The 24,369-nt window shown below is 45.8% G+C and overlaps 1 protein-coding gene across 1 annotated transcript in view; it reads right to left on the minus strand.

Annotated features, from left to right (window-relative positions):
- Positions 1-33: 33 nt before the first annotated feature.
- runx3 (RUNX family transcription factor 3) overlaps positions 34-24,369 on the minus strand; it is a 51,256-nt gene continuing 26,920 nt past the window's right edge. The window contains exons 6-8 of the mRNA XM_084914130.1: positions 14,125-14,271; positions 7,852-7,926; positions 34-3,124 (exon numbers count right to left, since the gene is read on the minus strand). Coding sequence (XP_084770256.1) covers positions 2,643-3,124; positions 7,852-7,926; positions 14,125-14,271 — 704 coding nt within the window. The 3' untranslated portion in view covers positions 34-2,642. The remainder of the gene's footprint in view (positions 3,125-7,851; positions 7,927-14,124; positions 14,272-24,369) is intronic.

Consider the following 24,369-nt stretch of genomic DNA (forward strand, 5'->3'; position numbering starts at 1 on the left):
TCCTCCAAAAGAAAACAGCTTTGGAGACAAAAGTGAGACACATTTTTTTTTAATTAAAATGAATAAAAACTACATTATCGCAAACTTTACAAGCACTCAGTATAGAAGCATTATTGATATCATTACATACATGGTGAAATTTTTTTTAAATTAACATACCAGTTTCAGATGTACATGCTTTGAGCATTAAAGAGATGGAGAGAGCAAGATGAAGGAACATTTTGCTGGAAAGGGATTGTTTAAAAAAAAGTAACATTGTGCTCTTTAATTAACACACAATAAAAATACGATTTACTCGCACACTTGGGCTTGTTTGCAGAAGAAAAACAAAAACAATGATATTTTTTGCCACACATTTTCTCCATCGAAAACATCCAAACAGTATTACAGGCAGTTGTGAAGATCTTTGGTTTTTTGTGTTTGAAGGAACCACACAAATCTCAGTACGTAGGTGGTTTCTCTAGCTGCATGATGTTTGCCTATAATACAGTAAGGTTTTCAGGCACATCCAGGCCAAAGGGAGATGGGAATGAGACGCTGTCATTTAGAAAAAACTAGGAATAAGGCAGAGGGCATACAAAACAGCTTGCATACTTTTTTTTCTTTACCTGAGCTGCAAATGCTAGCTTCTTTGGATCACTTCTCACTTTGACATTAAAGCTTACTTGTTTATCACATGAGCCGCCAACTTTCAGAGTCGTGAATCCTAATCATCTTCATTCTTGTGAAAGAGTTTCCTGGTAAATACTGGATACCTGATACTTCTTGTAGATATCTTTAGCACACCTCGTGCCAAGGCGATGTGTGCAGGCAGAGCTGGCGGAGCTACGACCCCCTGGCACTGACAGTAAATTAGACTGGGAGCCATAAAAGGTTTCAAAGCACTCACTGATTATTTAGAACAAAAGGACCGGTGCACAACAACAGAGGGTTTTTTTTTTTTTCAACTGCCCCTGGTTTTGTAAGAAGATACCCCTTTTGACCCCACCTGTCTTCCTCCATCCCTTCATCCTCTCCTCCTAATTTATGGAAACACGGGATCACATGTGTAGCTAAAGGGGAAAGGCCCTCCCAGGACAGGGGGAATGCGCACACACACCTGTGGTGCAGGAATGTGTTTGTGTGTCTGATCACGAAATTATTTGGCGACTTAAGTTGATGTCTATATATCTATCCATGTTTAGTTCGGCACGCTTCTGGATATTTGTAAATGTATAAACCCAAAAATAAAGAGAGAAATGAAAGTTCAAACATAGTGCAAAAAATTCAGCAAATGGCTTTTTTGTATTTTTTTAAGCACAGAAAGGCAATTTTGGAACTTTTTTTAAAAGCTTACAGCTCTAGAAGATGCTGTTGGGCACTGTTCACTCAGGAATAAAAGTTTTAGTGCATCAAAGCTACATTGGAAGGCAAAAAATTACATTAAAGGTTTTGGTTTTTTTATAATTTAGTAGCAATATATTACACAAATTCCAAATTTATACTTAACAACAAAACATGGTATATATACTGTATATATATTTATATATATAAAAAAAAAGGAAAGGCAGAGAGAAATGCTTAAGGATTTGGGGTATATGCATACATTTCCTCAAATTTTGGCTCAAATAAATATGAAAGGTAAACTGTCTCATCCAGTTTAAAAATACCAGACTAGGACTTTTTTTTCTTTAGAAAAGGGCTTGAATAAGAACATCAAAGGGAAAGTAAAGAGTAGAGACAACAGGACTCCTACAGAAAAACAAAAAAACCAAGAAACCCTCCTCTGCTTTAGTCTTTATACATTCCTTGAAATATCAGCCACTGTCCTGTTGAAGCGTGATCGACTGATGACGCGGCAGAGGAGAAGTCATATCTAAAAACATGACAGGTAAAATGCTTTTGTTTCTCAATAATGCAGCAGTTGTGTCGAAACGTCCACTGCGCAGTGTGGCTCCAAACGCCAATGTGTCCATTTGGATAATAAATTAGGCAATAAGGTACTGCATAACCACCGTGAGCGCACGAAACAGCCTTGGGTGCAACTGACAATGTTTTCACAACTGACTCAATAACTTTTTACAATGTTGAAATTTGACAGAAATTAAAGCTTTAAAAAGGAAGGATTGCTACAGCAGTGCAGCCATGCCTCGCGGGAGTCCAGCCCGACTTCTCTTCTCCACCCGCCGAGTGAGCTGGATCGGTCTGTTTGAGGGATTTCTGCTGCGGTTTTTCAGTTCGTCAGCTGTGCTGATTGATCACACCTCCGCCGCCTTTTGTTCATTTGTCTTTGATGAGTACCTGTTTGCACAAGACAAATGAGGCCGGCACATTACTGCGGCTTCACTCGTTTTACTCTCTCTTCTGTTTACAGTCTCTGCCAAGTAACGCGTCAGCTCGTATGGCTTTTCCGGTTCTTTGACGGTACCTCGGTACAGTGCAGGAGTTCAAGAATTTACAAAACAAATAGAAGTCTTGGGGGATTTGGTAAAAGCAGAAGGTCTTTAAAGCGAGTGCCGGAGAAATAAAAGACAAACATGCAGCATTTCTCTTTTTTTGTTTTTTTTCTTCTTCTTTTCTTTCAGTGTTCAGCTTCTTTTTTCTTTGTTCATCATCCTCTTTACTTTGTTTTCTCCTTCTCTTCTTGTCTAGCTGTCTGTCAGTCAGTAAGGCCTCCAGACAGATTCATCCAAGCGACCCGAAGCGCTCATGGCTGTGGGGGAGTTGCTGTGGCTGCCGTCGGCTTCCACGCCCTCGCTCTGGGTGTTTAGGCCCGGGTTCATCAGGCTGTTGGTCCCGCCAGTGCCTGTAGCCCCCGAGCAGGACAGTAGGCGGGTGGGAGAGCGCTCGCCCCCGGTATTCCCCGGAGCCACCATGGAGAACTGGTAGGATCCAGAGCCTGTGCCATAATACAGGTAAGAGTTGGACTGGAAGTTTTGGGATTGGTTGTTTGAGTAGGGTGGTGGCAGGTAGGTGTGGTATCTAGTAGAGGCTGACATGCTAAGACCACTAATGCCGGTGCTGGAGGTGTTGGTGGAGTAGGGGAAGGCCCCGGGGTAGTGCATGCGGGGATCTGAGAAGCGAGGGTCAGTCAGCGGTGACAGAGACGGGAAGGTGGTCCTCTGCGGGAAGAGCTCTGTAGTCGCTGTTATAAAAACAGAGAAACAAAAGGTTGGAAAGAGCCAGAAAACATTCAAACTGCTCTTGCAATTATGAAACCAGCGACTCAGATCTCTCTTTTCTATTATTCGCAAGAAAAAAAAGACCCACATTTCCAGAGCAGCAAATCTCCCCAGACCCCGAATTCTGAGCTCAAGTTTCTTGCGATATACCGGTCCATGGAAATGTTTGCTCAAAGTAATGAACTGAGACATTTCTTTGCTTAATAACAGTCATCAAGCACTGACAGCACATCATCCCACAGCCCCGTGCACAAGACTGAAGTTATGAAAAGGCCCCCTTGCCACAGCCCTCCCACCACTGCTTCAAAAGACGCAACGCACAGTTTTCTATCTTTTTCAGAGCAATGAAAAGAGGCATTGTCTGTAGTGAGGGGTGCTTTGTATAAACACAGACAGCTCGCTGCACTGTTGTGCGGCTTGTCATAAATCATATTTAGGTGGCAGAGGCAGATGGTCACACTTGGAGACAGTCAGAGAGACAGAAGGGGAGGGGACGCAGGAAGGGAAATTGTGTTTCTGTGTATATCTAAACTAATGTGTATCACAGTGAATGACCTGTCAGAGTCGCTGCCAAGTGTAATCTCACAGGTAACGAAGCACAGTTGAACCAGGCTGCTATGTCTCCCATTTCACTACACACTTTCTCATTTATTCAGCTGGCAAAAGGGAAATAGAAATATTGCTGAAGGGTTCGGCTTGGCGGTTTGCTGCTCTGAGATTTGATGCCACTACTGTCACCAAGTAACTCAAACACCATATTTCCCTCCTCGCTCAGCTAAGGAGTGCTATTGGCTGATCTTACACCACCCGAGCTTTGGAAACGAACCCATTCACAGATTTATGAAAGCTGCCGACTGACACCTCCGATAGTATTTGTGTTTCAGTACAGCACCAGTTATTTTCCAAGTTTCTGCTTAATGTACTTACGATACCTTTGATTTATTTTCACTTTGTTTTAATTGCATGTAAGCTAAATGCTAACACTGGGAAAATTACCTGCTACTGTTGCGGTTTTACCGGTTTCAGACACGCTTTTAAATTCCCAGGTAAAGGTGTGAAATATTAAGTGTTACTTGGCAAGTTGACCGCGTCGAGTCTTTGTGTTCATGATGCTCAGATATTTTGCCAAACAATAAGGTGACCTTCAGCCAGAACAAATGCCCTTGACGTGGTTGTATGCCATAAAGACTAGTGAATGTTCCTCATACCTGATGTCAGCGCTCAGTCCACGCCTGTGTACGCCCGTGGTTATTTGTTTGTCTGCGTGTGGCTTCCATGGGTCCAGTCTGCCCACATGACTTCAAGTGTAAAATGTGGATTTGGATGGCAGAGAAAAGAAAGCTTGTATTTGTCAGATAGCAAGCGCTTGCACGCCACAGCCCCGAGGGGGGAGAATGCCAAACTTGCGTGCCACGGTCTTGTTGAAATGTCTTTTCCCTATGTCTGGAGAAGTGGGTCCATTTTCAGCTGCAAAAAAATCAGTTCCTTTGCAATTTCCATGGCCCCAGCTTTACTCTTTGTTTTTTTTTTCCAGCAACACATTGCTGCTGTTGAATTTCCTTTTTTTTTTTTTTTTGGGAGGGGATGAGGGAGTTAGTAGTGGTGGTGGTGGGGGGGCTGTTTCTTTTTCCAGAGTCTACCAGGCACAGGAGTCGGGCTCCGTATCTGATTTCACGCGAGGAAAATCCAAGCCCTCAGCTGCTGTTGATTCGGGTGAAGTGGAGTCAGCCTACTAATTCCTACCGGACTCTCAAAAAGCTTTTGCTCCCTCTCCCTGTCTCTCGCTCTCTCTCCCTGTCTGTCCCTTCATCTGTCCCACTCTGTGCTAAATTTAGGCTTCGGGGTGAAACTGGGGAGGCGTTCTGTGGCTTGGGGACACGACAGCTCTCGCTGCTGCCGCCCACGCCGCCCACGATCTCCGCTTAATTGAAGTCGGTGGAAATGTGTGGGCCAAACTGCGGTGGGGATCGACTCCTGTGTTCCGTCAGGGGAAACTGGACTGGACGCTTATCACAACACCTTAATGGGCTTGTGCAGTCTCAGGTTTTTGGCTGGGAGCCCTGAGGAGTCTGGTACAGTACAGTAGCTCCCTCTGGAGGAGAGGGCTAAACAAAGTGTCCTGTAATTGAGAAGCAAAGTTTGCAGTCTGCTTTTTCTCCCTCTTGACTGCGTTGCATACCTTCCTGCATCCCCACCCTCCCCCACCCAACATAAGTGCAGAGTTTGCTGCTGCGGCTGTGGTAACGGTGGTGTATCTTTGGCAGAGAGGGTCTTCCTAACTGAGCCGAGTACTCGCTGCCTGTAACCTCTACGGCACAAAACCACACATGATCTCCATTAGGCTCATCTGAAACGTGTTGACTAAATTGCAGGGACAGGATAAAGGATGGACCCCAGAGGCCTAGCTAGCACAGTGTGTGATGTTCTGAGTGTATGAAGCGGGTAGCTGGGAATCGGGGCTTTTATAGAGAACACGGTGTTCCAGCATGAGCTCTGAAGTGCAGCGCCATGCTCTTTTTGAATTCTGCAGTGCCAAGGGTGGAGCCCTCCTCCTTTCTGCTTAGGTCAAGAAGTCCTCTAGTCCACACTCAAGCGTGTAACCCAGATATGACAGGAGGTTTGTGTCGTTTGAATACGGGAGAAACTGATTTTGGTTGTTAACACAAGGGCAGGTTTGAGGCGGTCACGTCTCTGTGTGTAATTGTGCACGGGCTTATGTGTGTGTGTATGCACGTGTGCCTGAATGTGGTGGCTGACAATGGGGGGGGGATGCAAATCCAGGCGTTCACCTGTGAAATGTTTACTCAGGCTTGATGCAAACTGTGACGGCCAGCACCCAGGGAAGGGTGTCTCAGGCAAATAAGTGGAAGGAGGAAAAAGAGAGAAGCCCGGGCTGGTGCGGCTACGTGGAAAGAGCCACTGTGCTGTGTAATAAGAACGTTTTCTAATCTTTTTCTCTGATATAATCCCTGAAAAGGCCCAGCTGCTCTGCATTGTGGACTCCCGAGAAGGGATTTAAGTTCTTTCACAAGCAGAAAGCGTCTGGTTGATTTATTGACTGGTTTGAACAGTGGATGCCATTAGGTTGAGAAGGCGCTGTTGATAATTGGCAGACGAGTACAGGGTAACGTAACGCCACGGCAGGGCCGGTGCTGCAGAATAGGAGACCCAAATGAACACAAATGATCTCCAGGTGTTTATTTAAGCGCCGAGGCTTTGGAGCCGGAGCATCATGTCGGATGCAAATACCGATCACCTCTGTACTGTGGCAACACGGTCGGCAGCCCCAAAGCCTCATCCACGTTAGCGCTTTATCATGTGAGCGCGGAGGATTTTGCATGTTCTCAACTTGTGACATGCAACACAAGCAAGGGAAAAAGAAGTTTGTGATTATAAAAACCCTGAGATTTCCCTAATGCGTCGACACACGAGGTGACACGATTAAAATATTTTTTTGTTAGGTAAATCTTTTTCTGCGAGAGATACGATACTCACTTGTAAAGCGACTGGTGTGATGTATTTGTAAACCAGTCATTGGGATTGTAGCTACATGAGAATCGCTGTTGTTAAATTGTTTTCTCACTGCTTCCAGTCTCTCACACAGCCCCGAGTGCCTTTGCACAGACGCCAACAAACACGTATAATTCTGCTGTGTCAGTGCTTAGACACATTTCTTTAGACATTGTGTTGTATCTGATAAAATGCAGAAAAGACAGCAAGAGCGCAGTGCTAAATCTAAAAGTCATTTTGTGTCTGAATGCGGGACTTCGTCACAGCGTGAGCGTATGAGTCAGCACGTCCGGTGTGGAGTGGTGGGTTGTGCGTAGGAGAATGCAAGACTGAGAGGGCTTTTAATCAAAATCGCCAAGATACAAATGAAACAAAGGAGAAGGGGGAAAGGCAGCGGAAGACAATGAAGAAAAAAAAAGCGAGAAGGATGGTGACATTATGGGAACGCCGTGTGATGTAGTTGGGCCCTACAGGCAAAATGAAACAGACTCTAATATCGTTGGTACGCTGGCGCGCCCTTTCCAGGTTTTTTCTTTCAGTTTGGAAAAACTACGTTTACTAATTAAAACAAAGCAGTGCGAGATGTTTTTAAAGACTTATATTCAAAGGGATCTCCATTGTGTTTTGCACGCTTGCTCACACAAGTCCTTACTAGTGACTTCACCCTTCAGGCTGCTTTTTCGCAACTAGCGAACACCCTCGGTTTCAAATTGAAACACACGCACAAAGACACCGTCATGCATAAACAACATCCTAAAATAAATACAGTCTCATGCTTAGTTAAATTAGTTCTTTTATCAAGTATGAAGTGTGACAGTGAGACTTCTTGCAAGAACCAACCATGACCTACTAAACACATCAAAACGTCTCTCCCCTTACTAACCAGTGTGCAGTCTGAGACACTTAGACAGGTTTCTGATTTGATTTTGACTTAAATATGTTTAATTTAATTTTCTTATATTTTATCTATAACTGTTGATTGCCTTTTAGTATTTCAGAGACTGCACGAACTGTCCTCGTATAATTTTCTGTATGACGGCATTTTATTGCATATAATGTGTTTTTAGAAACCTCCCTGTCAAGCTGGTTTTTGATGAGCGCTATAAAAATAACCTTGAAAGCCAAGAGACAAAAAGAGTGTGTGGGGTTAAAAAAAAAGCAGTGCATTGCAGTGTCTCACCTGGCCATGGTCTCAGGTCCTCCTCCACCTTGCAGGTCTTCAGGGTGGGGGTGTCCATCTGCTCCTGCCACAGAGCTGCAAGAACACACACAAATACAAGCAATATGTGAGGATGCGGGCTTTATAAACAATCCAGTAGCACAATTCTGGGAATTAATACGAGTTGTGTGCGTGTACAGGGTGAGGAGGTCACTGCCTGCGCCTTAGCAATCTAAAACACAATCCAAAAACGCCTTCTCGACAGACTGGGCAGAACCGTCTTGACATCTGGACATTTGGAGATGTTTTCCTGTCACAGGTCGGTCTCTGCTGACTGAGCAGTGAAGGCTGGGAAGAGGAGGGGTGGTTTTCTCACCACAGTGAGACCAAGCTTGGAAAAACATGCTCGATGGGTGCATATGAGATATTTTTGGGACTTTCAGGCGAGACACCGGAGAGACCTGTGAAGCTTATCCAGCCAAGCTGTCAGGAAGCCGAGGAGGGTCGAGGAGCTACTGGCCCAACGCGTGGGACCCTGCTTCACACTGGACGGTCACACCGCAGCACAAACAGCTGGCTGTTTGCTCTCGGTCTGAGACGGCGCAGTTGTTACATGACAACGTGCACGAAGCTGCGTGGAGCGCCTCGGCACATGTGCTGCGTGACAGCCCAGCCTGCGCGCCTCCGGATAGTGCTACGTCTCGTTTAAAACTTTTTCATCAAATGTGCGTAAATATTTTCAACATGCAGGCAGAAAAACGTGTATTACATTTTTCTCGTGTCGTCTACCTTTAACGACAGCATCAATCAGCCGTCTAACCTCAGCGTGACTCTGCACACCCTCCCTCTCCCAGCCTCCTGTAGCGGCAATTAGGATGGAGAGGGGGTGCCAGAGGCAGAGAGGAGGGCGGTGCTGGGTTGTTCACCTATAGCCACACTGGGCTTAACTAGTGTACGATCTCTGCTTCCTCCACTTCCTTTGCAAAGACCCAAATCAGCACTCAGTCACTGAGAGGTCCTGCACTATGCCTCACAATGGCAAATTCTTAAACATAAATGGCCTTATTCAGAAAGGCTTGCAAGCAGCTGGTGCGATTCGCTCAAGAAAATAAACATTTCCTTCAAATATTTTGATTGGCCAGCAGACAACGTCAATACCAGAGGCACAGATTACCCCTGTTAATAAGACGGCCGGCCGCCCCTCAGCCCTGGGCGGAGCCGAGGAGTGAGGAAGGCGGTGGCTGAGCAGGGAAGAAGCGGCGACTGCGTCACTAATGAGAAGCTTTTGGGGTGGTGCCAGTGTAGTTTTGGAGAGGACTCGCATACAAACACACATGTGCTGCTTTTTGAAGTGCATGTGTACATGAAAGGAGGAGGCTGAGAAGATGTTAGAGCCAAAATGGCGTCCATCCTCGTGACTCCGGCTCTAGCGACGCCTCTGAGACATGTAATGCGCCTGCCGTAATGAAGCGTGTCATTGAGACACAGTGAATGCTGGTCCTTGTGCTGGCTTCCTGTTTCGCTCAGGCCTTAGGCGTCGCAACAGGGAGAGAATGTGAGAGAGCGAGCAAGACAGAAAGAAAGACGCCAGCGAGGGAAGGGGAGAGAAAGAGAGCGTGTTAGAGAGGGGAGGAACACGGCCTTGGCTCAGCTATGTGGGACATTTGATATGTCTTTTGAGCCCTCACTTATAACGTGAGCAAAAACAAACACATGGGCTGAAAAATCCTATGTTCTCTTTCAGGGCTCGTCGTCCGCCCGCCCTTCCCCTCTCCCCAGACTCAATAGAGACTGTTCATGGCACACATGTAGTTTCTGTAATTGCTGAAATGTAAAACTGGGCCCAGCTCTGATGTGAAATTATAACTTACACAAACAGTTGAGTCTGGTAAAAAACATCTCGCTCTCACTTCTCCTTTTCTTTGGTTTTTTTTTTGTGTTTTTTCCCCACCAGGGCTTCAAAAGAGCTTTTTTTTCTCAGTTGAAGAAAAGAAACATTTTCAGTTTGAATTATTCATCTCAGGGTCACAAAAAGAGACTAACCACAAGTGAAGCTTTCAGGCACCATAACAAATAAACTCTGTGGTGGCCATTGACATATTATGTAAATAGTGGAGTGCAGAAGTAAAACAGAGTGTCTAAAGGACTGTTCCAGTTCCTGCTCGTTTTAGTTGCATTTACCTCAGAGGGCCAGCTTCCTGCTCGGGTTTGGCAGAAGTCTGCATGAAACCCAACGAGCGCGGTGGCTATACTCTAAAGCCTACACCACAGCTACCTGACGGCGCTAATTTCCTGTCTCGCTCTTGCTTCTAATTGGCTGATCGTGTCGTTCGGGATGTGTGAATTAGCTCGAGCCTCTCAGTTTGCGGCAGTAGCAGAGTGCTGCCTCGAATCTGGGGGGCTGGCCGGCTTGTTTATGTGGAGTAAACAGTGTGGTCACTGTGGACGAGGCAGGAGGGGCTGAATCAGGCCGGTCCTCCATCAAACAGGACTTTTTCGAGTCAATTCCAACTCACAGGCCACAGCCTGAACGCACTGAGCGAGCGCGCCAGAGCCGAGCTGCAGCAGATGTGCGCCAGTTGTGCAGCGTGACGCCAGCGGTACCAATATTTGTAGAAGAGTCATTAACGGGCAAGAGCTTTCCGGGTAAAAGCTGAATACGGCAAAAAAAAATGTAGTGAGTAATATCGTAGATCTGGAAGATTACGCTGAGTTTTTCAGCAACATCACCACATGACTCAGACACACACACACACACACACACACGCACACACTTTTGGGCCGTCATCAAAGCCCTGAGCACTTGACTTGATGGTGGAACGTTATGCTAGTATCTGATATTCATCTTCAGAGAGGAACACACAGGTGTTGGAACAAATAACATGTTAAGTGATACCACCTCAAAAGTGCCAGGACTTTCTTTTTGGATGATTAAATTGGTGCTCCATTTCTTTTCTCCCCCCTCCTGCCTCTCTAACTGTTAAAACACATTTAAAGTTAAAAGAGCGTCTTTCTTCTCGGCTGTCTCTTAGAGGCTCTGCCAAGGGCTTGTTGAGGATGTCTGCTTTTAAAACGGATTAGGGTAAAACTGGAATCTGTTTTCCACTTTTAACTTTGATATAAATCAAATTTTCAATCAGCTGCTTGCTTCCCTTAAGACTGTAAATGCTGTCGAATACATTGTGTATCAGAGGAAGGGAAGAAAAAAAAACTGCCACCCACAGATACACATAGTATACACATGTAGCTCACTTGAGGTTTTGAAAACCAGAATAACAATTTAGTACTTGATTGTCTGAGTGTCAGATTTGCTTGACTGCACGAGTTGAACCATGCATTTTTCAACCACACACACACACACACAGTCCCTCCACCCTAGCTGAGAATCATTCCACATGTCTAGCAGGCTTACCTGTGGACACAGAAGAACAAAAACAAGCAGCGAGTGTAGCGTCTGCCAAGCGCGCAGGAATCCTGTCACTGCATGCAATGTAATGAGCTCTTAATTACCCTGTCTGTCTGGGACACTAGCAGAGAACTTGCAACACTAGAATGAAACTACATGTGTGTGTGTGTGTGTGCGTGTGTGTGTTTTATTTTCAGTGTGCTTATGGTGCAATCATCTTTGTCTCGGTGTGATTTAAGAATCCAGCGGTAGCTGATGTCTGCAGACGTGTCCTGTTGACGAGCAAACTGAGACAGTATTTCACGGCTCAGACAACAATATGAAGCAAGGAGGCTTTAGGAGGAGGGTGACACTATGCTTTCCTTTTTGTAGCCATCTTCAGAGGGGACGTGGTTGGGGGGGGGGAGGTTCCAGCCTCGGATAATGGCAAACATATTTTGTAACAGCAAGAAGGGAATCCATTTAATTATAACATGTTGATGGGCGATCTATCACCCGGCAATTCTCAAACAAACAGGCTTCGGGACTTAAAGTATCTGCAAAGTACAACAGCGTCTGGCAGGGATTGTCAAAAGCAGAGACGTGTGTGTTGTTGATATGTAAACACCTCCCTGTGTCTCTGGATGGGATTTATTACAACAAGTCTATTTTTGTTTGAGCTTTGCTCGTAATGCTGTCGTGCTGTTGTCTGTGCGCGATTCCTACGCATACGGGACCGCTCTGCGGGATCTGTGCCACAACATACATCCACGGGCTGCCGCTCAGCCAGCAGATAGACGAGGTGGGAGGGAGAAAGGCTCTCTCCTCTGTTATTTAATTATTTTACCACTCTTGCCCTGCGGTGTGCCGTCACGATGGTAATACCACAGATTAAGGTGTGTGGTTTTTACAGCCCTTCCCCTCGTCTGTCTCACTCACATGCGCTTCTTATAGACAGCCTCGAGTCACCGGCAGCTGTACCTTGAAGCTCAAGGCCTTTAACTTATCTTGACACTTCCAAGAGATGTTAGCATGTTGTGTCTGCTCTCCGACTACATGTGTGTGTTGCAACATTGCAGGCCTTTGAAGCCAGGCAAGTCTAATTCCTGCCCTAATCCTGCGTGAGGCAGACGAGAGCCGAGCGCTTCGTCTGGTGTCTGGACCGTGTCTGTACACCTCTCCCCGCCGATTGGCGTGCATTCCCGCCGGCCCACCCATGCGCTCCCCCCGCCCACTTTTTAAGTCAGAAACCTAAAGTGTGAGATTTGCTGCAGGGGTCTTTTTATTGGCAGGCAACCTGCGGCGCGCACGGCAAACCCTGAGCCGTCAGAAAATGATCATCACAGTGACTGTATTGTGTCGAAGAGCCGCACCGTTTAGTTTCAGCATAACCTGTTGCTGGTGTTTCTAAAATGGCTGACATGTTTTCATCTCGGTACATGCCGTACAGGGGAACAAAAGCGATATCAAGAGTAAGTAAGGACAGGGGAGAGCAGGGTGAAAAACCCCGTGTTCTCGGCAGTCAGCTGTTAGATAGCCCCATACTGGTGAGTCAGTGCTGGCTAAGCTAAGCACAAGGCCAAACAGCGTGCACACTGATAGTGTTCCACCCACGCACGGCTCAGAGCTCCCAAACAAGCCCTCCTGTACACAGCAGCATGCTGATACAAAGGTAATGAGATTCATTAGCCAGCATGAGAACCAGAGAGTGGGCCGAAGTTTGCGTTCAGGCATGTGTGCTTCCTGTTAAAGAGGCTCCAACAGAGAGGGAAGAGTCATCCTCACCCACGCAGCTGTCCACAGCTGACACACAGCCTCCTCCCCTCCAGTCGCACCACCTCTGTCTGACTCTCAGCTCTCCCCCCAGCCTCCCCCGCACCCCTACACATTCGGACAGTCTCAGACTGACGTGATTGCCAAGGTAGCAGAAGGCTGCTACATTCCTGAGGCTGTAGTTGCGCGGTGTGCGGAGGCCAGCTTCGGCACCTTGGCCAAGCTCGGCTGGCAGCGGCGGCCGTGCCACCTGGCTGCAGATTCTACCCCGCGCACTGTGGGGCCCAGACCCACCAGCGCAGGGCATCCGGGGACAAAGCTGACATGAGCTTCCCCTCGAACGGCCAACACATAACAGCTCTCAGATTAGTGGAACAGACCTCAGGAAAGTTTGCGGAGAACATGAAAGTCTCTTGGCTTAGCTCAGGGTGAGGTGAACAGCGTGTGCTGTGCTGACATATGAACAGATTCAATTACTTCAGCCAAATTAAACCAAATATGTTCGGCTTATTAAAGGAGATTTTCAGTTCTAAGTCATTAGAGGGCCAAATTAAAGTGTACATATTCTTCCTTCTAGCTCATTTTTGAAAATATGGGCTGTAGATGACTTTCTTCTCTTAAATATGTTTTGTGGAAAATTAGATAAACACAGTTAAAAATATGCACACTTTGTTTTGTCTACAGTATCGCGATAGTAGGAGCAGGAAGTCGTTTCTTTCAGCTGATCTACATCTGTCATGAAGCTAAATAATGTGGGTCGCCATTATTGTTTACGAGCTTCCCGTCACAGGTAGATGCACAGTGATGCTTTGTGGGTGTAGCTCAGTAGAAGAAAATGGCTCCAACAAATAAAATTACTCACAACAAGATTTGTGTATTTTTAGATGTAGCCATGTTGAGTTTTTCAGGTGTGTGTGTGTGTGTGTGTGCTCAGAGTCAAGGAAAGGCTTAAAACTATCAATAAAAAGGGTCAAAGTTGAATCATAAATAAAGGTCAGCACGAAAGTAACAGCAAATTATGTTTGTGAATTTTCCCTACACACACTTGTTCAGCGTCACAGTTTCAGAACTAGTGCTTTCGAAAGAGATGTGAAAGTTTGCTGGTTGTACTCGTATATGTCAGTGGACTTCCTTACCTGGTGTGGTGCCAAGGTGGGGTTGGTGGATTTGGCGAGGATTGGTGTTTCCTGGGCCTATCCTCATACTCCGCTGGTAGCGTTCGATCTCTGACAGCCTGTCTGAGAACTGCATCTTCTGGGGGTCTTCTAACTTCACCCTGTGCCCTGAAAGAAAGACACGAGGAGGAGAGAAAGTCAAGCACTTGCACATTTTACCTCCTACACAACCTGGAAAATTGGCACTTGTTGCCAGGCTTGTACAAAAATAGCAAACACAATAACAAGAGTCCTATTAGAAAATTCCCCTTCTCCCTAATTTCTTTCTGGAGCACAGCGGTTTGACACATCCTGGCAAAACAACTTTTCCTGTCTAAACTGTAATTAGTGTAAAATTAGTTTGGACTGTGACGAGCATCAGTATGCTTCAGTGCAATTCATTTTTATATATATATATATATATATATATATATATATATATATATATATATATATATATTTAAAAAAGAGAGAGAGAGCAAGAGACCGTCACCGTGTTTTCAGCTTCCACATACAAAAATATTATTAGAATGTCAGCAGACCTTGAAATACATTGGCTAGACACTAAATGTTATACAAGCTGCACCTGCTGCCACGTCATCCGCAGATAACGATAGCGTAAGTGGTCAAAAATAATTACTGGAGGAATTTTGTTTCCCTGAACCTAAAGTCTAAGAAACAACACACTACCAACTGCTGCACTCTTCTGTGGACAAAAGTGCTTTTGTTGGTCTTTTTAACAAGATTAAAAGAAAAGAAAAAGTGAGTGCATCTATCCCCAATAACCACTCGTCTCTCACACCCACACCCACGCAAATTCAGGTCTGACTGACACAGCACTTAGTCAGAAGGAAACACCCAGACGAGGTTAGCAGACCATACAGTCATCGCTGTTAAACATAACGAAGAGAAGGGAAAGAGAAAGAGACTTTAGCGCGTGTCTGTGTGTGCAGGAGGTGAGAATTAACTCTAAGAAGCGAAGCAGCGCTTCTTTAATCCAAGCGAGTACCTAACTCACACACACTTAGCCCCCATATCACTTTGATGCCCTGCTCAGGGAAACGATGAGATGAGAAAAAAACCTCTGATCATGCCTTTTATGCAGACACACTCATGTACAAATACACATGTGAACACACCTTAAATGTCAGACGTGAGTGCGGATGAGGGCTGTGCCTCTAATGGGAGGAAGACATTTTAATGTAACTATCAATGCACCAAAACTGTGTGTGAACCGGCATGTATACATTCTGTGGTTTTCTCCCTGGCATCTCTACAGAGTGGCCTAATGTGAAGTAATGGCTGGATTTGAATATTTTATCACTATATAAAGGGGGCAAGGCAGACGGACCAATATGGATTTTGCCCGTCCTTTCTCTGCACTGACCCATGGGCAATATATCTTCCCTCCGAGGCTGACCCATGGGTAAAGTTTCCTCTCGTTTACCGCTCTGTCCATTTGTTTGTGCCCACCGCCTCGCTTCCGGCCTCTCTTTACAAACTATATAGAAATATCAAGCTTTGAAGCCCCCTCCCCGTACACACACGCAGGCAGCCACATACACGGAGGGGTGATGTTCCGACATAATGTGAACACAAGCAGGCACTCAAATCAAAATTGTCGCTCTTCATTCACTCATTAGGAGTTGGATGAAACTTTAAATGTGTGAGAAGAAAAAGAGTCAGTCATGACTAATCTGTAGGAGCAGAGACAGGAGTCGTGTTGCTGCTCTGCAGCTGTTTGTGTGAGTGTGTGTGACTGAGTCCACCCTCTGGCCTGACACTTTGCTCTGTGCTGTTACTCAGAACAAATCCCGGATAGACTCGTACGCTCTTGCACGCTCTGTAATATCATTTTTATTCACATGTGGCCTTCTTTTTAAACTTTGATAGGTAGAAGCCAGAATATTTCTCTCTCTCTGCACGCACACACACACACACACACACACACACACACACACACACACACGCACACACACACACACACAGCGCCTGGTACAGGCTCCAAAACCCACATAGACACTGTGGCTACTGTCTGTTCCAAGCCAGAGCAGGGGCGGCCAGGGGAAGCAGTCCTCCGAATATAGCCCCTATATGTGTCCTTGTGTAGTTATTAAGAGATTTACACCACCTCAAACGGCTGAGGTCAGGGAAATGATACATCCCACTGCTCTCTGGTTGGAAAAAAGACAGGCAGCACGGGGGAAAAAAATGATAATTGGTCAGTTTTTCTGTGGCCACTGGTGGTCTGAGATGAATTGGCTGACTCTTTAGGGATGAAAGTGATCATTCAGTTACCCACAAACATGCACATGAACACACTTGAGCTGTGGATCCCACGGCCCAGTTCCAGTTGGCAGGGACGCTTTAGCGACACACTGTGTTCGCAGCTTCCAGCAGGGGGTTTAGTGGCTTGTGAGAGGGCGATGTTTGGAAGGAGTGAGCGAGCGGTGGCATCATTAGAACAGTTGCTGTAAACACCGCACGTCGACTGGGAGGTGGCTTGAAGCTTTCGGCACCTCCTCTCAGTTTTACTCCTCGTCCCTTTTGTCTGAGCCTGTAAGCCTTACTGGGAAATTGTGATCAGAGGTGGTAGGGCATGAGCTTCAGACTGCCCGTGTAGCTCAAGCAGGAATTGAAAGCTACTCTGCAACAGCCCTCCTTTTTTAATTTTTTTTTTTATTTTGCCATTTCTGCACATGGCAAGTGTCTTAAAAAGAAAACTGTTGCTCCCTGTAGAAAAGTTTTAATAGCTGTCTAAATGATCCGCATACAGAAGCCAAAAGAGTCTCTTTGGCCAGCTGACCCCGGCTATAGCTGCTTTGTGTCAAGTCCAACCGCCAACATTTGACTTCTACTCTGCAGGGCTTGGAGGGCCAGAGGGGTGCCGGTGCTCCACACCAGCCCCATTTCAGAGGGGTTTCTGTGGTCAGATGAATATTTAATGTGTTAGTGTGCACTTAGGAAAGAATGCCTTTGTTTTTCTCTCTATGATATCATAACCACAAGATAGAGCTGGGAGATGGGAGGCAATGCACACATGAGGCCTAAACAGCAGCGCTCAATATGCATCCAGAGCTGAAAATGGATGCTAAAGGTTGTAGATTTACTAGCCTCCTCTCAGAGTAGTGGTCGCATCATCTGAAAGCATTATGGAAGTCTATGAAGAACAAATAAAATGCTTGATATAAAATGTCTGGTATTAACAATGTAGTGAAAGGCGATGGCTGTGTTTTGAAGAGATGGGTGTGCCGTTCCCAGCCCTGCTTTGTTTCGCGTGTGTATGTGTGTGTGTATGCTTTTATTTCCTGATAGTGTTTTATCTTCACTGCTGCATTGCTTTGCTCTTTTGTGTCTGTGCTTTGAAGCATTTTGAGGTAAGTTCAGGTGTAAATCGTGCGAAAAGTGTAAAGTTATGTTCTTCCTCACACTGCACGTGGGCGTTTCGAAGACCAGACCACACGAACAATCTCCACCGAGCGTTGCCCAGCCTTCCCTCCACAAAACCCGTATCAGCTCAACAGGGAGGCAGTGTTTGCTCAGCGAGGTGACTGCCAGGACTTTAACACGATGCCACAGCTGAACGATCACCCAGTGCGACCTGTTTCCTTCCTTCACCCTCGCACTTTTCTCTACTTCTCCTCTCGTTTTCTGTCTGTCTGTCTGTCTCTGCCTCCTTTAAAAGAAAGAAACATATGTTGCTGTCCAAAGGGAGACACATTAAACACAAGCCCTTTTTAGTTAAGGGCTGGGTTCTTTTTCAGGGACAAAGTGAAACTCTATCTGAACAGCAAAGGCCAATACGTGCTTTGGCTGTGACCCAGCTCTGCACTGAATATATTTGAAGTGTAAATATTTGTTTTCGTCGTATAAATGGACTTGATAGGCCCCTGATAACAGACAAGAATTAATGTGGAGTGCATGTATCACAGTGAAAACTATGTCTGGACTGTCTATGTATGCATGGTGTTGAATTGCATAAAAAAAACAATGTTTGGGTAGTGTAAGGAGCACTCCCGAGTCTAGCACAAAGTACACAAAATGGCAGCTGTGTGAGCTTTTTTTGTTGCATTAATGAATCATTTTAATAATACCACAAGTTTTAGGTCAGGGAAGCCCTTGTTTTTTGTGCTAGCGCACTGAAACTAAAGTCTTGAAAAGATATGAAAACAAGCTGCATCCTTATCTAACTTCTGAAACTCGACAGTGTAGCGGGGTGACAGTTGAACACATGTTGCAGTGGGGCCTACTTGCCTGCGAGCAAACTTCCGTTTGCCCTCAACAGACACTGAGGACGTTTCAACATGTGTTGAGCAAAACCTTGTACACCTGTCTTCCTCTTCCTCCTCTCTAGCGGACCTGAACCCCCCCTCGCGTTCCCACCCTGCTTCTTTCTGCCACCCTTTTCGTTTACTTCCCTTTTCGTTCTATTACGAGCACAGCCCAAAACACTTTTCTGCAGCAGTGCCTTTGGCTCTGTGCTTCCCAAGGCCACCAATCACACCATTGGGTATTTACAGTGGGGCAAATCAAAGTTCTTGTTTTGAGGCTGACCCTGAAGGATGTGGGTTTTACCCTTGGCTGGTGATTGTGGCTGTCTCGTCTGGGCCTAAATGAGTCGATGCTTGCCACACTCAGACATTACACTGCTTTAAACTCATTTACATAACGCTCCTGTACGTCCTTATGAATAAATGCGTAAAGTTTTACAACTCTGTGCGCTCGCTTCATGATAATGACAAACTGTATCTCTGGATATAAGTGTGAGCTAAAGTGTCTATCATAAACACAGCAGCGCTTTTAGTTTTTTTTCTTCTTTTTTTTTTTGTGGAAACATTATTTAGGCTTTCAGGGGGACGTCAACAAAAGTTGTGGCATGCTTTTATCATCCTCTACGGCCACAGCTGGGGGACCGTCTGGTCCCTGAGGCAGATGCATCAGCCTGTCTCTGGGGACATCAGCACTGTGAAAATCCCCCTCGTAGGCCTAACACAAGCTGCTCACAACGGAAGTTGCTACATGAGACTGTTTGAGCAAAGAGCGAAGCCTTCCTTTTCTGATAAGGGGATAAAGTGCTTTGCGTGTGTGTGTGTGTGTGTGTGTGTGTGTGTGTGTGTGTGTGTGGGTGTGGAACAGAAGCAGTGCCACACAAGGACAGCCCTGCAGCGAGGCAGGTTGAGGCAGGCAAAGAGGATGAGGGGGTGCCAAAATAAAACCCAGTGCACCCAGATTCTAGAACAATACAGCAAGGCCCGTAGCACATTGAGAGCAATCATCCCTCTTTTGTCTGGCCTTTCTGTACTTTTGTGTGTGTGTGTGTGTAACTGTCTTCTGAGGCGTGTTGGAGGGTGATATGAGTGGAGCTGTTTTGCAGGCCTTTTGGCTGAATGCCTGTGGACTTTGCAGTGCTGCTGCTGCTTTGGCCTTGTTGTGCACAGAAGGCCTATTTGGCTCGGGTGACAGATCATATTAAAGCAATAAGCTGCTCTGAGTGTGTTATTTTAGCTCAAACGGTGAATGAGGTTGTTGTGCACATCTGTGTGTGTGTGTTTACGCTCGCGTCTGCGTGGTAGTCAGGTCGCTCTAAGTAGCGAGGTGCTGGGTGAAAGGTGGGGGCCTCGCAGAGCTGTGGGAAAGGAAGACAAGCTGCTGCTGTCACATACATCAATGCAACGCCAGCAGATGTGTCAAACGGCTTTGCGTTCACACCTCCGTGCATAGTAGCTCACACACAATTATGTGCAAAAATGAGTGCATTTGCCCCTAAACACACACGCAAACACACAGAGTTCCACTGAATGACAAGATTAAGATTCCAGGTGGGTCAGAGCAAATGTGTGAAATGTGAAATGTGTGAATTTTCCATCATGTAGGCACGCATAAATTTTTTAATTTATTTTTTTTACTTTCAGTTCTTTCTCTGTGTGTGTGTGTGTGTGTGTGTGTGTGTGTGTGTGTGTGTTTTTTTTAATGCTCTTGGTGGACTGTTGCAGAAGTGTCGAGGTTACAAGACTGACCTCTCCTTTGCTCTGATGATTCCAGTCTGTGTTTACCTACAGAATTACAACTTTCTCCACTGCTGGAAGCAAAAGAAAAGTTCTTGCTGCACCTATTATTTGCTCACTGTTCCTAACCATTAAGGCCTGAAGAAATAAATATCCAAACCGCAGGGTGGTGGTACACAGCGTCTTTTCCAGTAACCAGCAGGTGCCTTCTTCCCACAAACCGCCCCCCACCCACCCCTCGCACTCTTTGCCCCAACGCAGAAAACGGTTTATTGTCATAATCCAGCGGGGGAGAAAAATATTCCTCCACTCATGGGCCATTTATTTTTCTAAATGCAGATCGGAACTTTTATTGAATTAGAGCTGAAAGGTCGTAATGGCTCCCTCCTGTATGGGTCAGTGTAAATAAGGAAGAGTGAGCACACACAGAGTGGGCATTTTACTTCAAGTCATAGGTAAGTAAACAGGAAAGACGCTTGGCCGCTGAGTTTACAGGGGAGTGGGTAGGTGGAGAGAGCTGAGTGGAGATGTTGGCCCGGCTTCTCATTTGATTATGAGAATGTGTCTTCTGCTTGCATCATAAGACTGAATTAAAAGTGCCGTCTGGGACCTCTGTAAATAATTTGGTAATTCCTGGTACGTCCTGCTGTTCTATTTGGCGTCAGTGAATATGGGGAGGAAATTTGTGTCTGAGCGGAAAAAGAAAGGGCATTTTACCCCAAAGCTTTTTTGTGTGTGTGTGTGTGTGTGTGTGTGTGTGTGTGTGTGTGTGTGTGTGTGTGTGTGTGTGTGTGTGTGTGTGTGTGTGTGTGTGTGTGTGTGTGTGCGCGCGCGTGCGCGTGCCTCCAACAGTCATCAGCAGGCCTGAAGGAGGAGGATTCACTGCACTGTTTCAAAATGTGGACAATGTTCTTCTTTTTCCTCATACAGCTGAAACTTGTGCATTGACACTGCAGCAACATGCCGAACAACAAACAGAGGCAGCAAAGGGAGAAGAGGAGAAAAAACGGTGCCCGTGATTGGCTAATGGCTGCAATTTCTTTGTTTATATCACAATTCGGCCGAGGTATTTAAACTAATTAGCTCTGCTTTCACAGGAAAGCCTAAGTGCAAAAGCTTAAGCAGGATTACCTACAGCTGTGTGTGAATGCACGAGTGCGCGTCTCGTCCTCAAAGAGAATTGGCCTCAAAGCTTCTAGATGTGGTTAAGGTGGCAACAGTGGTCAGAGAGCTTCCATCTCAGTCCTTTATTTATCCTCCCACGACAAAATTTGATCATGTTACACTCACAACGAAAAAAGACATGAGAAAATAATTAGCAGCCGAGTGGCTGCTTCTAAAGCTTACGGATATGCATGATACGGCCCTCATCTGCTTCCCGTCACAAGTCTGAAAGCTCAAAATGCGGTGGATGGTTTGTCCCAGCACATGAGTTCCTCTCTGAAATCAGTTCAGAACTATTCAATATGTACCACTGCATTCCAGTGGATTTATCAGTTAGCCAATATTTGTTCTACATCTAATCACTGAAGCCAAGTATGATGCATCTGGAGTGACCCCGGGGGGGGAGAAAGACCACAGTCGACAGGCTCCAGTCAGTGCAGACGCCACAGAGTGTCATTTCTTTGAAAAGATATAAAATCTGCCCTTTATCAGTTCCCATCTGTCTCTATGTGGTGTTGAGGCAGACTCTCGTCTCAACCAAATCATAAATTAGGTGGTCATGAGGTTGATCGTTGAGGCTCGCCACTATTTGTCTGTGTATGTGTGACTGTGTGCATGAGCAGGCCGCTATGTCTCCAGGTTATAACATCTCGTAGTCAGGAAAGCACCCGGCGTCACGCATGCCGCTTCCCCCCCTCCTGTGGCACTGATACACCTGTAGGCCTTTCTTTCAAAGACACCCATCTCCATTTTCAAACATCAAAGTTTTCTTTGAGAGAGCAATTCGCACCGAGGGGGATCCTTTCATGTGATCTGCGGAGCATGGGCGTGGCTGCACTTAAAGAGATGCACCTGGCAGGTGCATAAGCTGGGCACCCGCACACGCAAATGCATACGCAGCAGCATTCATGCTATCTCTTTGTTTACTTTGCAGAGCGACTGCAATATCACAGGAAAAATAACACAGCAAATGTCATTGTTTGTCTATTTGCATACTTTGTACAGTCTGTGTGCCAAATGCAAATAAAATCAACCCGCCAACTCTAACATGCACCCCCCCCCCTCCCTACGCCCACCATTCTCCTCATGGAGCTGTAGGAACACACCCAACCGAGTAAACACAGGCAACAAAACACGACAGTACTTGTGTGATTTTGGATGCGTGGGCCTGTGTTGGTGGGAAAGTGTGTCAGCTCTGGCTGTATGTATACAGGTACTGCACATATGCTGTGTAATTACGTTAGTGGTTACGATGTTTTCACGTGTATCATTCTCAAGTATCACAAGACAAATGAGCACTTTGACGTCGCTCAGGTGGAACGAGCTGCCGCATCTTCAGCATTCAGCAAACAACAGTCTGTGCAAATCTCATCACCCCATACGTGCACAAAAAATAATGTGCCAATTTATCTAACAGTTCATATTCATCGTTTCGCTTCTAGTGTTATTTATCCGTCTTTATTATATTACTCTGATTAAATGAGATGGCACTCGAAAATTCATTTGAAAAACTCAACAGCAACCACGACACGGTTACTCAAAAAAAAATCCACAAACCTCATTGGGAGCGGTTTCACATAGGAACTATTTTGTTTCTACCGAAGCGCACCCGCCAACCAAAGGAAACACGCAGCTAGATAATATTACAGCTCAGTTGAGTTACAGCATTAATGTTTACACGCTGTCACAAGCGTGACCCTCTTGTTGCAGGTAGAGAAGCATTTTCTTCTGCATACTGACATAGTTGGCAGGTGCAGTTCAGTTAAAGAGGAAATAGTACCCACGTGAAACTGCTCACATGAAGGTTTTATGGATCATTTTGTTTGGTTTTAGTTTTTTAATATCTTGGTTATGATGTGTTACTAATAATGAAACACAGGGCACAGGACATATCTCCAAAAAAGGGGGGGGGGATCTCCACAGCAGGGCAAAGAGGCAGAGTCCCTTTAAAACTTTAAAGATATTTAAGATTCAGCTGAAAATGTGTGGAAGCTATTTTCTAGTTAGTGACATTACAAACACACACACTCATAGCTGAACTGATTTCTCACACACAGACAAGTCTCTAATCTGCTGTCAGATATTAAATTTATATAATTTTTTTGACACCATATACTTGTTATTTGTCAGCCTTAACGAAAGAGCTTTATTTTTTCTCAAGCTCCAAACATTTCCTACCCTTGTCTGAACTCTCTGCCTTGACCCACAGCAAGGTCTTTCGGGGAACTGATTCATTTCAGGTTGAGAGATACAGAAATACAAACGGGCCCTTCCCCCGGGGCTAAATAGGCAGCAGTTGATGTCATGTATAAGTGAGGTGGTGAGAAGGGCAACAAAAATATAGCTGAGGGATTAATCGGTGAGAATAACCCTGCTCGGGCGTATGAGCTGTTGTGTGGAGGCATCTGATAGCAGCGACAAACAGGGGAGGGACTCGACACTTCAGTCATCTGTTTTCCTTTTTTGCCTTTCTGTCTTTTTCTAGCTCAGCATGCCCTCTCTTGTTGCTGGATGTGATATTTTGTTAGAGCTCAGACGAAACTGGAGGGAGAGCTTTCATCGACAGTTGTGCTTCCAGTTTGGGCTCAGCAGAAGTTTGATATTAAAGTCTGACAGATAGATTGGGGGGTGGGGGTGGATTAGGATGACAAGTGCCGGATGTTTGATGAGGAAATCAGCAGCAAGGGAGACAAAAATACTGTTCAGGAACAGAATTCTGTCTGTGTGCATTCATGACCGTGATGCTGTGTGTCTGGGCATGTGGATCTACATTAGTGTACACAACTGTACTCATAGCGTAAGTGTTTCCCTTACTGCTCGAGCGCTTTCAAGCATAGCATTCTTTGTTACATTGCCGCAGGCGAGCCACCGCTGCAGTCCTGTCCATCAGGTTCTCTCGACTAGATCCGTAAACATTAATAAAAAAAACCCTCCTTCCCTTCGGTGCCAGCTCCTGCCATGGCTCGGCAGGCAGCCATGCAAATGCAGGCCGTACACAAACAGCCTGCAAAGCCCCGCACGGCCGGGCCCAGCGGCCTGCCAGCCTGCAGACAGGTGA

This window comes from Perissodus microlepis, chromosome 19 (assembly GCF_051167445.1).
Source record: "Perissodus microlepis isolate ML-2025 ecotype Zambia chromosome 19, ASM5116744v1, whole genome shotgun sequence".
Classification (NCBI taxonomy): Eukaryota; Metazoa; Chordata; class Actinopteri; order Cichliformes; family Cichlidae; genus Perissodus; species Perissodus microlepis.